The 14,500-nt window shown below is 42.0% G+C and overlaps 1 protein-coding gene across 16 annotated transcripts in view; it reads right to left on the bottom strand.

The window, feature by feature from the left end:
• Nucleotides 1–14,500, bottom strand: part of fbl (pantothenate kinase 3 fbl) — a 173,612-nt gene that overhangs the window by 61,335 nt on the left and 97,777 nt on the right. For 13 of the 16 annotated variants that reach the window (XM_070087062.1, XM_070087064.1, XM_070087065.1 and 10 more), the window contains one exon: nt 13,441–13,554. The exons of the other annotated variants lie outside the window; for them this stretch is intronic. In XM_070087062.1, coding sequence (XP_069943163.1) covers nt 13,441–13,554 — 114 coding nt within the window. The remainder of the gene's footprint in view (nt 1–13,440; nt 13,555–14,500) is intronic. 16 annotated transcript variants of the gene reach the window in all.

The raw sequence follows: 14,500 nt of genomic DNA, 5'->3' as shown, positions 1-14,500 counted from the left end.
ATGCCAAGCCCATGATGACACTCTTCAGGTCACTTGTTCTATCTAGGCTGGAATATTGCTGCACACTAACAGCACCTTTCAAGGCAGGTGAAATTGCTGACCTAGAAAATGTACAGAGAACCTTCACGGCGCGCATAACGGAGATAAAACACCTCAATTACTGGGAGCGCTTGAAGTTCCTGAACCTGTATTTCCTGGAACGCAGGCGGGAGAGATACATGATTACATACACCTGGAAAATCCTAGAGGGACTAATACCGAACTTGCACACGAAAATCACTCACAATGAAAGCAAAAGACTTGGCAGACGATGCAACATCCCCCCAATGAAAAGCAGGGGTGTCACTAGCACATTAAGAGACCATACAATAAGTGTCAGGGGCCCGAGACTGTTCAACTGCCTCCCAGCACACATAAGGGGGATTACCAATAGACCCCTGGCAGTCTTCAAGCTGGCACTGGACAAGCACCTAAAGTCGGTACCTGACCAGCCGGGCTGTGGCTCGTACGTTGGTTTGCGTGCAGCCAGCAGTAACAGCCTGGTTGATCAGGCTGATCCACCAGGAGGCCTGGTCACAGACCGGGCCGCGGGGGCGTTGACCCCCGGAACTCTCTCCAGGTAAACTCCAGGTCCAGGTAAGTGTTTGTGGGTATACCACAAGGGACAAAATACTTCTTAGATGTAAGGAGCCTACTTGTTCCAACTACTGCCACACAGATTGCATTCCAGAAGAATAATTTTGTTGCAGCCAGGTTGAAAATTTCAAAAAATTGAAGGATATCCATAATCCTGTGGTATATGTGGATACAAGCCTGGAGCTACAGGAGGAAGGTTCAGAAGTACTACCTCAGGGACTCCTGTCCAAAGATCAAGACTGCCCTCATGGGCTGTGTTGTAAAGTTGCAAGTAAGACAATCCATCACAGGGAAGCACTTCATGAGCTCCTCAAATCATTAGATAACCTTCAAGCTATTGTAGAAGGTCAGTGCAAGCCTACATCAAGTGACGTAAGCTGCTCAGCTGATGGTGACACTATTGACAAAGACTGGAAGTCCCACACTGAGCTTAACTCAGGAGTAAATAACTGGTGGAATTCTGTCATCGCTAAGGTCCCACAGATTGACAGAGTTCAAAACACTACCTTTGGGAATTCTAACAAATTCCTCTGACCACCACAAAGGGAACAAATCCTCTTCCCAGCAACGAAGGAAGCCTTGGATCTGTTAATTCTCCTACACCTGACATCTCTGCTTCAGCCACTGCCAGTACACTAGACAGTGCACATACCATCTCTGATCCTACACCTATCAGCACACCTGCCGACACTATTCCAGCATCTGGCAGCAGTGCTTCATCGTCAAGTTGAGTCAGGAGTTTCTCCACCAGAGATTGGTGCAGTTAATAATCAGGGAACTATCACTGCGCCTGATCACCTACGCCAAAGTACGAACAGCAGGGACACATCTGTCAGAACTGGTAGTGAACGGGGTAGAGGACGTGGAGGAGGAAGACATCTACAGCCGTCTCACCCTCCACTAACACAGTAACAGCGACAGAACCTGAGGACAAATCAGCAAAACACAGGAGGTGCAACAAATCATAGTCCACCCTTCCAGGCACCTAGGCTGTGCTCTCGCTGTCACCGGAAGGGGCACACCACCAACAACTGCCTGCAAGATACCAAGTGCAATTACTGCTACAAGAAAGAACATCAGAAAGACCAGTGTCGGAAGAAAGAGGAACTTGACAGACAGGACCACCTGTTTAGAGACCTGTTCTCGGAACAAACCAGCAGGATCTCTGAATTGGTGAACACTCTCACACGTCACCCACTCAGCTACTCCTATCTCAGCCCAGCAGGTGGTACTGTGCCTTATACAAGACCACAGACCTACATCCCTGCAGCTGCCTCAGTACCCTACTTCTCTCAAGGGCAGGCACCTTACATGCTGTACACACCCACTACCTGAAGCTGACCACATCATGAGGAGCCAGTCCATCAGCATCCTGTCGGCCAACATTAGAGGTTTCATTACTAATGTTGGAGAGCTCACACATAGTTTTGTGAACACTTGACATCCCGACATGATAGCTGTTGTTGAAACATTTTTGGACCACAGGACTCCAGAAAATTTTGCAAGAGCTGCTGGCTACACCTCATGGATGAGAAGAGACAGGCAAGGGCAAGGAGGAGGTGTTGCTGTGTGCTTCTCTAAAAGCGTTCATGCCCAGCACATAGATGTTGCCACCCCTACTCATCTTGAAATGATGTTCTTCAAACTCTGCATAAACACTAGTACCTCTGTACTAGCATGTGCAATGTACAGACCTCAGTGGCAACATGCAGACCCCATCAACTTCCTAATGGAAAATATGGACTCCCTTCTGCTACAACACAACTGTCAACATATCATAATTGTTGGTGACCTCAACCAACACCTTATAAAGAAGGACTTTGATGACCTTCTTGCAGTATTTGACATGAGAAACTTTGTTGATTTTCCTACTCACATCTCTGGCTCCTCCCTTGACCCAGTAGTGAGTGATCTGGCAGAAGGTATAGTCACTTGTCGACCCCTTGGCTACGTTGGATCGTCTGACCACAAGGCTGTTTTTACGACACTTCAAGATCCCAACAGAACGAGGTGAGGAGTCCACACGCACAACGTGGCTATGGGAAAGAGGTAATTGGCCAGCCCTTTGCTCTGAGCTCGCCACCACCAATTGGAATGCTCTTCTCCAAGGGGATGTTGACAACCAAGTGAAAGCCTTCACTGGACACATCCTTAATCTACAACAAGAACACATTCCTCACCGGCAATATGTGACGAAGCCTACAGATCAGCCTTGGTTTGGCTTTCATTGTAGAGAGGCTGCTACTGCTAAGTACAAAGCATGGCGAAGATATAAGAGACATCCTACCGCCTATAACAGGAACTTGCACAGGCAAGCCTGTAGGCATATGGGTGACGTTCAAAAGTGGGCCATTGCTAAATGGGAGGTGGACACAAAAAGAGCTAGCATCAGGTAGGGTTGGCTCCAAAACCTGGTGGTCCCTGGTCAAGGACAGACAAGGTTATCTGCCTGATGAACTCATTCCACCTCTAAATTGACAGGATGGGACCACCTCTACTAGTAGTCAAGAGAAGGCGGACCTCTTTGCCGAACACTTTGCTACCAAAATGCAAGTTCCTGATCCAGCAAGGGACTCTCCTTGGCTAGCTGCAAGAACTGTGTCAAAACTGTCAGTGGTGACAATAAGGCAGGAGGAGGTGCATTTCCTTCTTAAATCGCTTGACCAAGAAAAGGCTGTAGGCCCAGACAAGTTGAACCCAAGATTGCTGAGAAGATGTGCAGACCAGCTAGCAGCACCTCTAACTTGCATCTTTCAGCACTGCCTACTACAATGTAAATGGCCCTCTCCATGGAAAGAGGCAAATGTAGTCCCTGTTCACAAAAAGAAGAGCAGAGCAGAAATCAGCAACTACAGACCAGTGTCACTCCTGTCAATCACTGGTAAGATCCTTGAGACAATAATCTCAAGACAATTGACAGAGCTTTTTGACTACCGCTCACTACTTTGTGACCGTCAATATGGCTTCAGGAAAGGTTACTCTGCTGCTGATCTGTTGTTAAACCTCTCCACTAAGTGGCACCAGTCACTGGATGAATCCAAAGTCAGCTGTGTGGTAGCACTGGACATTGCTGGTGCTTTCGACCGGGTGTGGCACCAGGACCTCTTAGCAAAACTTCAAGCACTGGTAATTGCAGACTCTATGCTATGTCTCCTCAGTGATTACCTTCATGGTAGATCTCTAAGTGTAGTTCTCAATGGAATGGAATCAGCAAGACATCCTATTGGGGCAAGTGTTCCACAAGGAAGCGTGCTGGGACCATTGTTATGGAATGTCTACTTCCTTCCTACTACCTTCTCCATCTCATCCCAGAATCCCATGCATATGCAGACGACTGTACACTGACATTCACTTATCCAAGAGAAGAAATGCCAACTGCTCTAAGCTACATCAATCACCAGCTAAGAGCTATATCAGCTTAGGGAAATAGATGGCAAGTAACATTTGCACCTGAGAAAACGCAAATGATGATAATCTCTAGGCACCATGATGGTAATGCTGGTGCAGTAGTAAGGATGAATGGGAGGGTGTTGGCACCTGGAGAAGTTGATATCCTTGGGGTGAAATTTGACTCCAAACTAACCACGAAGAACCATGTTGTAAATCTTGCAAACAAGGCAGCCAGGAAGCTTACAGCACTTTGCCGTATCTCGCATCTGCTTGACAGTAGGGGTTGCAAGATTCTGTACGAGGCACAAGTACGCTCACACCTTGAGTATGCTCCACTTTCTTGGTTCGCCTTCCCCCCCCCTCTCATCTGCGACTGCTTGACAGAGTAGAGAACAGAGCAAGACGTCTCGTCTCTCGCCTGGACCCATCCTGGATAGATCTGTCATTTCAGCAGAGCCTTCAACATAGGAGGGATGTGGGTGGCCTTACTGTTATGTACAAGGCCAATATTGTCAAAGTGCCACACTTGGATCCACTTCGAGGACAGCGTGAAACAAGCTTTTATGCCACAAGATGGGCAGAAAGCAGCACCTTCACTCTGGCTGTACCCTTCTCCAGAACATCACTCCATCTGAGATCATATATACCCAGGATGACTCGAGTATGGAACACATTCGTACAGCATAATGTCAACGAGATAAAGTCAGTTGATCAAATGAAAATGCTGGCCCACAGATGGCTCCAACTTCATCCTGTTCCCTACTTGTATGTCTCATAATAATAAAAATGCTTTCAAATGAGCTGATGTAGGTAACAGCTCTTAGCTTGCCAATAAAGTTAGGAATCCTTAACCTGTAAATAGCTTGTCAATAAAGCTAGGGATCCTTAACCTTGTCAAACCTTGTGTAAAAAAAACACACTAAAGCAGCAGCTACTTTTGTATATGTTATGCTATAATTATGTAGTTTTATGACTACTACTACTATCCCAGATTATGCTTAAATCTAAACCCATGTAAACACTTGCAAAAGGACATTTATTTATAACATAACCTGATCACTTTTATCTACTATATATTATCGACCATAACATGTGGGTACATGTTCCCTCTCCAAGAAGGCAGAGAGGATGGGAATGAATGAAGCAGGAGGATGGGGGAGGAGGGTTAACAGCACGGAACAAGGAAGGAAGGAAGAAGGAAGGAAGGGAGGAGATGGCACATGAGAGGATGAGTGAAGGGAAGGGAGAGGTAGCATGTGAGGGTGAGAATGAAGGGAAGGTGAAGCATGGTGGAGCTTTTTGCCAACTTTCAAAGGTGAAGGAAAAGAGGGATATATAATGCAGGATATCCATGACTATTAACCTAGCTTTGCCATGAGGGAGATAAGAGGTACAACTGACATTGCAATGCTATTATAATTAAATCAAGTGCTATACACATAAGGGTCATACAGCATCAGTGCAGAAAGACAATGACAGCAGGGCTGATGCAATCCTCAACCAGCCTTGGTGCTGTCACAACCCTTCAGCCCAGCAACTACATGCAGCTTTCATCCTTTTTTTTTTTTTTCATGCATAATTATTTTGTGGTCAAAAGACAGGGTGTCTGATTTAGCATGTTTATTTTATGCCAATGATATATGTTAGCAGTGCAGCTTCCATGTAGGATGAAATCCATCTCCCATTCTGCTCTCTGGTGACAGTAAACTTGTTTTTTTTTAACGCATCAGCCATCTCCCACCAAAGAAGGGCGACCCGAAAAAAGAAGAAATACGGTCACCATCACTGTCTTGCCAGAAGCATGCCAATACTGCAATTCAAATGCCCTTCCGAACTGCAACATCCTCACCCCTCCTTCTGAGTTAAAGGACTGTACTTCCCACCTCCAGGATTAGTCTAGCTAACTGGTTTTCCTGAATCCCTTCATAAACATTACTTTGTTCACATTCCAACAGCACATCAAGTCATAAAAACTATTTGCCTACACTCACCCTTAACATGCTCACACATGCCAGTTGGATGTCCAAGCCACTCACATACAAAACCTTCTTTGCCCCCTCTCTCCAATCTTTCCTAAGGCAATCCCTACTCCACCTTCTCTCCACTACAGATTTATACACCCTCCAAGCCATCCAAGTTTTCTCCATCCTCTCTAAATGTTCAAACCACTTCAATAACCCTAGCTCAGTCCTCTGGATAATACTTCTAATAATCCAGCACCTTCCAATCTCCAAAATAAGAATTATCTGCATAATATTCACATCACACATTGCCCTCAGACACCTCTCCACTGCCTCCAGCCTCCTACTTGCTGCAACATTTGTAACCCATGCTTCACATCCACATAAGAATGCTGGTACCACTATACTCTTGTACATTACCATGTTTGCCTCCATGGATAACATTTTTTATCTCTACAGATGCCTCAATGTCCCACTTCCCTTTTTTCCTCATAAATTTTATGGTTCACCTCATTTTTCATGGACCTCTTTGCCAACAAGTCTATTCCCAAATATCTGAACACATTCACTTCTTCTATAATACCTTCCTCCAACCTGATATCTATCTTTTATTACCTAAATCACCTTGCTCTTTCCTATGATCACTTTTAATTCCCTTCTATTACATACCCTCTCATATTTGTCCACCAATCTTTGCAACTTCTCTTCAATACTTCCCAAAAGTGCCATGTCATTAGCAAAAGCAACTGTGACAACTCCCACTTTATATTAGATTCTTTGTCTTTCAATCACACACCTCTCCCAAACACCCCAGCATTCACCTCTTTTACAACCGTATCTATAAATAATTTAAACAACCATGGTGACACTAAAAAACCCTGTCTAAGACCTAGTTTTATTAGTAAATAATATATATAATAAAGAGGGAAGATAGTTTACCTACTTGTGAAGAAGGTATGCAGGTCACTAACCTCCTTTAGCCTGTCAGTCACGTAGATCTACGTTATTGACACCAGGGTCCCTCACGTAGATCTATGTCTTGAGCTCAGCTCACTCAGAAAAGCTAAGAGGGATAAATTTTGGCCTAGATATGAGAGAATGGGTCTGTGCAGTGAGTATGCACAATACACAAAAATTCTGACTCATGTGGGGCATGAGGAGGAATAGCAAAACTCTGACTCTGGTTTAAAATAGTGACCGAGACATTTTTTAGGATGGTTTTTATGGTTTTATTTGGTTGTTTCTTGGCATCATATGATAGAATGCAAGACATTACTGAAATAAAGATGATTTTGTTGTAGGTTGGTAGACAGCAACTGCCCAGGGAGGTACTACCGTCCTGCCAAGCGAGTGTAAAATGGAAACCTGTAATTGTTTTACATGATGGTAGGATTACTGGTGTCTTTTTTCTGTCTCATAAACATGCAAGATTTCTGGTATGTCTTGCTACTTCTACTTACACTTAGGTCACACTACACATACATGTACAAGCATATATATACACACCCCTCTGAGTTTTCTTCTATTTTCTTTCTAGTACTTGTTCTTGTTTATTTCCTCTTATCTCCATGGGAAAGTGGAACAGAATTCTTCCTCCGTAAGCCATGCGTGTTGTAAGAGGTGACTAAAATGCAGGGAGCAAGGGCCTAGTAACCCCTTCTCCTGTATAAATTACTAAATTGAAAAAGAGAAACTATTTTTTTTTTTTTTTTTTGGCCACCCTGCCTCAGTGGGATACGGCCGGTTTGTTGAAAGATTAGATTTTTCCTGAGGACAAGTAATGGCCCCTACACTCCTGGTCTGTTTTATGTTTTTTTTATTATGTATGATTCAATTATTAGGATGCCATAAACCCTGACCAATCATTCCTAGTTACATTTTTTTTTTTATTTGAGAAATAGGGTAAATCTACGATTTTTTGTGATGAATTCAAAATGGAAGACAAGTGTAATATAGGAAGGACTTGACGACATGATTAATGAACTGAGAAAAATTTGTTTTAGTGCCCGGAATGTCTACAGTGCTTATTTTAGATCCTGTTTTTAAATAGAAATTTTTTAAGTTTTTGCCTACTATGGGTTCAAACTTCCCACCTGTTCTGTGATTTGTTGCAATCTTATTATGATTTTGTGAGTCATGACTGTGGCTTTGTAGGGACTTTTGCTTGAGAATGCCACATCTATGCTGGTTTGGGATTCATCTGTAAAAATCTACATTTGTGGTCAAAGTGGGTGTCCATGCTAGTCTCCCATGAAGTACAGAAATATACCTAGTTGGATGATTTTTATTAGAGCCAGCTGGTCCAGGGGTTAATGCACTGGACTGAGCTTTAGAACTCACTTGCCATGGGGTCAAGCCCCACCCATTCTGCTATTTTTTAAAACTGGCTAAATTTCCAACTTCTGTGCACCTTATAGGGTAATTTTGATATAGTTAACAGGTGCTTTAATTGTGCTCAATTGATGGAACAGAAATCATATTAACGAAATAACTAGAATTTGATCAAATTGAGGACTGGAATTGGCTTAAAACACTACTCAAAGTGAGTGAAACTGCCAAAGTGTAAGTTGTGCCCAGACTGCTAACCTTGTGCCTGGGTAATTTTGCAAGTTTTCCATGAATTTTTCATATTTTTGGTGTCAGATTCTCTAGCATTTCAGAAGATTTTTTTTAAATGTAGATAATGTGAATACTTTTAATTTTGGGAGCCTGGACAGTGAAAGGGATAAACATTCTTTTTATAACTCCTGGTGATACCTCATCTGAACTTAATGCATTTCATTATCAATATCCAATAGTAAGTGCTGCTTGCTTTGATTATTTAACCCTTTGAGGGTTTCGGACGTACTAGTACGGCTTACGACCCAGGGTTTTTGACGTACTAGTACGCCTAAATTCTAGCGCCCTCAAATCTAGTGGGAGAAAGCTGGTAGGCCTTCATATGAAAGAATGGGTCTATGTGGTCAGTGTGCACAGTCTAAAAAAAATCCTGCAGCACACAGTGCATAATGAGGAAAAAAAAACTTTGACCATTTTTTTGGAATAAAACAGCGACTTTGCACTGTATTTTCGTATGGTATTTATTGTTGTATTCTAGTTTTCTTGGTCTCATTTTATAGAATGGAAGACGTATTACAGAAATTGAGATGATTTTGACTGGTTTTACAATGAAAAGTACCTTGAAATTGAGCTCAAAGTAGCAGAAATGTTCGATTTTTACCAAATTTCAAAAGTAAACAAATCGTGCCAAGCGTGCAATACACGTCAACTGGTGAGTCTAATATTCTTTCACAAGTGCACCAATAATATTTATACCATTTTTTACACTAATGCAGTAGTCTGCATAACAGTAAATCTTATATTTTTTGTGAGAATAAAAATTCAAAGTGGAAAGCAAAAGAATATAAGAGGGGCCTTGAGACGTGACTAATGACCAGAGGAAATGTTATTTTAGTGCCAGGAATGTCTTTCTTGTTTATTCTGGACCCTATTCGGAAATTGGCATCTTTTGAAATTTGTGTGAAACTGGCAAAATTGCTAAATTCTGACCACTGTACTGGATAGTTGAATTTCATAAATGGGTGGTTTCTTGCACCCATTCGATAGAAAAAATGGAGTTCTAGCGAAATATTCATGTTTTTTGTCGACTAGTACAGTGGAATTGGCCGAAAATGGGGCTCAAAGTGGGCAAAATCGCCGATGCGTAAACAATGCCGAGACCGCTAACTTTGCGAGAGCATAATTCCGTAAGTTTTCCATCAAATTTCAAACTTTTGGTGTCCTTATGATCAGGAAAAGATTCTCTATCTTTTCATAAGAGAAAATAATTTTTTTTTTTTAAATTTGGCCGACCCTGAGAATGAGTTTCGGAGAGGGCCTGTCGACCCTCAAAGGGTTAACCCTTTGACTGTTTCCGACGTATAAATACGTCTTACGAGCCAATGTTTCTGACGTATTTATACGCACAAATTCTAGCGGCTTCAAATCGCGCGCCAAAGGCCTGGTAGGCCTACACGGGAGAGAATGGGTCTCAGTGGTCGGTGTGCACCCTGTGAAAAAAATCTCGGACCTAGCGGTGCATTGTGGGAACGCCATGTTGTCAGTCCATTTTCACCATGCCTCTCGGTAAGAAGTTCCTCACTCCTCGCCGGATTGGAGGTCTTTTGTTCCCAAGTGATAGCTCTAACAGCGATGAAAATGTCAGTGACAGTGAATTCAAGGGTTTTCAAGTGAGTGTTACCGAAAAAAGTGCCCAGGATAACGTAAATAGTGACGAAAACCCAGATGACCCACAACCTTCGACCTCTGGTGCTGTGCCGGCTTGTTCACATTCACCTTCGCCTGTACCAGGACGAAAGAGGAAACTATTTGGTCGTGTACAACACCCTGATGATAGCAGTGATAGTGATAGTGATAGTGATAGTGATTTCAAGGTCATTGAAAGCAGTTCTAGTGACAGTGAGAGTGAATATTCCCCAGTGAAGCGCCAGTATGTACGACGTAGCATGCGGTCTGGTAGTGTTTCATATGTTGTTCCAAGGGGAAGGAGAAACTCTGGGAGCACATCCCGTGGCCCAACACCACGACCTGATAGTGAAGATGATGATATTGTAACGATGGGTATGAATGGTGACAGTGAGGGAGGAGGCAGTGGTGGTGATAGTGAGGGTGGCACGGCCCATGTGGCACCATCACCGGGCCACGCTACTAGCCACGCGGCTGACTCAGCAGAAGAACCAGCCTCACCCTACCCCACACTGCCACAACCTGCACCACCACAACCTGCACAGCCACAACCACAGCCACAACCACGGTACAATATCCAGACCCCACCAGCAGACCGCATCTGGGATTGGCAGGACGGTGACGAGTTTGTTCCCAGTCCCCATGACTTTGATGAAACACAAAGTGGAATAAAGCCATCTTGTCCACTTGGGAACAATGCCAGTGAACTGGACTGCTTTGAGTTATTCTTCGATGAACCCCTGATGGACATCATTGTCAGGGAAACCAACACATACTGTGAATACACCATGGCAAATACAATTCTCTCACCAAAATCACGGCTACACAAGTGGAAGGAGACAACTGTGGCAGAGATGTACCTGTTTTTTGCCACAATAATGCTTATGCCACATGTGTATAAGCACACTGTCACCACATACTGGACAACAGATCGCCTGATTTCAACTCCAGGTTTTAGTGACATTATAGGTGTCAATCGTTTCCTGATACTGTTGCGTATGTTACACTTTTCAGACAAAACCAGGCCTGACAGAAGCGACAGGTTATATAAGATAAGAAATGTGTTTATGTACCTGAAACAAAAGTGCTGCATGTATTTTTATCCCTTCAGGAAGCTTGTTATTGATGAGTCCTTGATTTTATTCAACGGAAGACTCTCATTCAAGCAATATATACCAAGCAAGAGGAAACGCTTTGGTATAAAGCTATTTGTACTGTGTGATTGCAGAAGTGGTCTTGTTTTAGATATTATTGTGTACACTGGCAGTAATACTTTGAGAGATACCATGAAGTTATTGGGTATCTCTGGTGATGTGGTTCGAACAATGATGGAACCATATCTTGGTAAGGGGCATATGTTATTTACTGATAACTGGTACACAAGCCCCTTACTCAGTGATTTCTTGCGAGTGAACTTGACAGACGTGTGTGGCACAGTGCGTGGTAATCGCAAACATATGCCAAGGTTCGACGCTGGCACTCGCAGAGGTGAGGTGCAAGCCTTTGCTGCCAATGACATCATGGCATTTCGGTGGCATGACAAACGTGATGTCACATTGTTGACATCAGTTCACACAAACGAAATGGTACCCAGTGGCAGGGACAACAGAGAGACCAATGAACCCATTCTAAAGCCTGCAGCTGTCATGGACTACAACCTCAATATGCGCTTAGTGGACAAATGTGACATGCAGATTGGGTTTGCAGACTGTGTACGCAAGAGTTATAAGTGGTATATCAAACTTTTTTTCCATCTTGTTGATATCTCTATGCTAAATGCTTATAACATATACAAGTTGAAGACCAACAAAACACCAAAATATGGTGAATTTTGCCTGTCAGTAATCAGACAAATAATTGCAAAGTACAAAGGAGCAACTCCTGCAATAGACCAGCGCCCACAGACGTCATCTCGTTTGAGGCCTGGTGATCACTACCCCATACAACTGCCTCCTACTACTGCCAAGAAAAATGCTCAGAAGAGGTGTTATGTATGTATGCATACCACAAAACGCCCACAAACACGCAGAGACACTCGTTTTATGTGTGAGGAGTGTGAAGTGCCCCTCTGCATATACCCATGTTTCAAAGAGTTCCACAAGCTGCAGCAGTTCTAGGAACGTGGTTAGTGACTGTACATATGTATATATATTATGGAACAATAGTAATAAACATTGTTTTGTATTGTTTGTTTGTGTAAACAAAGTGTATACACAAACTAATAGTGATAAAGTTTGTTCTGTTATTGTGTTGTAAATAATGAGTGTATATTTGAACAATGCACCTTACATTGGTCTCACAGGCCACATAAGTTACCTGGAAAAGAAAAATATTGAAAAATGCAAGAAACCTTTGAATTAGAGTAAATAAAAGAATACCGGGCGGGCGGCAGTCGCCGCTGTTGCCATACGCACGTCGATTTCTGCAAACTTTGCAGCTCTATATCTCGGTAAGTATTGATGGCAAAAATTTTTTTTTAGGCTTAAAACACTAGTAAAAATATTCCTAACATTTTCATAAGAAAAAATAATTTTTTTTTTTTTCGAATATTTGGCGACATAGGTTAAATAGTGATATTTAAAATGACTGTTGAGGGCTTAAATCTGCATCATCTAGTGTCATCTGTAAATATGTACATGCTGCAAAAACACATGTATTATCTCACATTTCCTCCTCTAAATCAGTGATTTTGGTCTTCCACATGTAGATTGCTTTGTGTTACATACTTGAATAAATTTGGTTCCATCTCACTGTACACATTTATTTTCAAAAATTCTATCTTCTACCTGTGGCTTCTTTGAGTCTGTGATATATAAGTCGATTACTTTTGCCTTTTAAGAATAAACTGACTTATTACATTTTCATTAAAGCTAAAAAACACTTCAGTGTATAGACTGTCCCGTCTTATCCAACCTTGCTTTCTTGAAATAGTTTGAGGTTATATTTTCTTCTTAAAATCTTTCTATTCCCTAAAGACATACTATATGGTATTTTTAAAAAAAGCATGATCACTTTTACCAAAGTCACGTTATATAGTTTACACTTTTTTTTTTTTTTTTTTTGATGAATGTTAGTTATAGAACTGTGTGCTTTCCAGGTGGTTCATAGGATCTTCTGCAGGGTATGATATAGAGATGACTGTTTTAAGCATCATAGAAAATAATACAGTAATTACAATAAATGGACAGACATTTTCAATTACACTAACCTCATGTTCCAAAAATATAGCTTTTAGTTGTCCACCAGACCAAAAATCCATGGCATGAGACAGTAGCTTCATCGAGATTGGGTTTACACGCAAGAAATTACCCACAAACAACACCTGCAATTACCAAATAAAACAATGACAAATCTCCACTATACCTTCTATACAAAGTGGTACAGAAATAGTGTATTATGAAGATTCAAAATATATGAACCTTTATTATAATATATCCAACGTGTGTATTTTGCAAGAGAAAACTTACAAGGCTAAAGAACACCACCACCACTAATGTTAACAAAATTACCACTTGAAACTAAAAATCTCAATCAGGCTCAATGATGAGGCATCAGTAAATAACTTTACCACAACAATCAGCAACAATGGCTGGCCGAGAATTAACAATAATCATAGCATTAACTTGTGTGTCCATATATTAAAAAAAAAAAAAGCTAACAGCCTCCTCACATCCATTTACACACACACACACACACACACACACACACACACACACACAAATGAAAAACAATACTGATGGGATCACTAGCCAAAGAAGAACAAAAAATATATACATCAAATGCTCACCAAGCTAATAAGGAATCCAAACAATTGTATTAAGCTAACAGATTTAATAAAACAAAAGGAACTATAAAAAGGACCTGGAAAATACTGGGCTCAAGTTAACGTACTACGACTTAATAAACTTTCAACAAACCGGCCATATCCCACCAAAGCAGGGTGGCCCAAAAAGAAAAACAAAAGTTTCTTTTTTTAACTTAAGTAATGTGTACAGGAGAAGGGGTTACTAGCCCCTTCTTTCTGGCATGTTAGTGGCCTCTTACGGCACACATGGTTTACGAAGGATGAATTCTGTTTCGTTTCCCCATGAAGATAAGAGGAAATAAACAGGAACAAGAACCAGTAAGAAAATAGAGGAAAACCCCGGTCTCTATCTCTCTGTCTGTCTGTCTGTCTCTCTCTGTCTCTGCCACCATTTGTCGAGAGGGTTCATGGAGATGTGATGGTAGGAGTTAAACACAAGTCTGCTTATGTTGCAGACTGTGAT

Source organism: Cherax quadricarinatus, chromosome 20 (assembly GCF_038502225.1).
Source record: "Cherax quadricarinatus isolate ZL_2023a chromosome 20, ASM3850222v1, whole genome shotgun sequence".
Lineage (NCBI taxonomy): Eukaryota > Metazoa > Arthropoda > Malacostraca > Decapoda > Parastacidae > Cherax > Cherax quadricarinatus.
The sequence above is the reverse complement of the archived record's forward strand: the minus strand, read 5'-3'. Positions and strand labels throughout refer to the sequence as shown.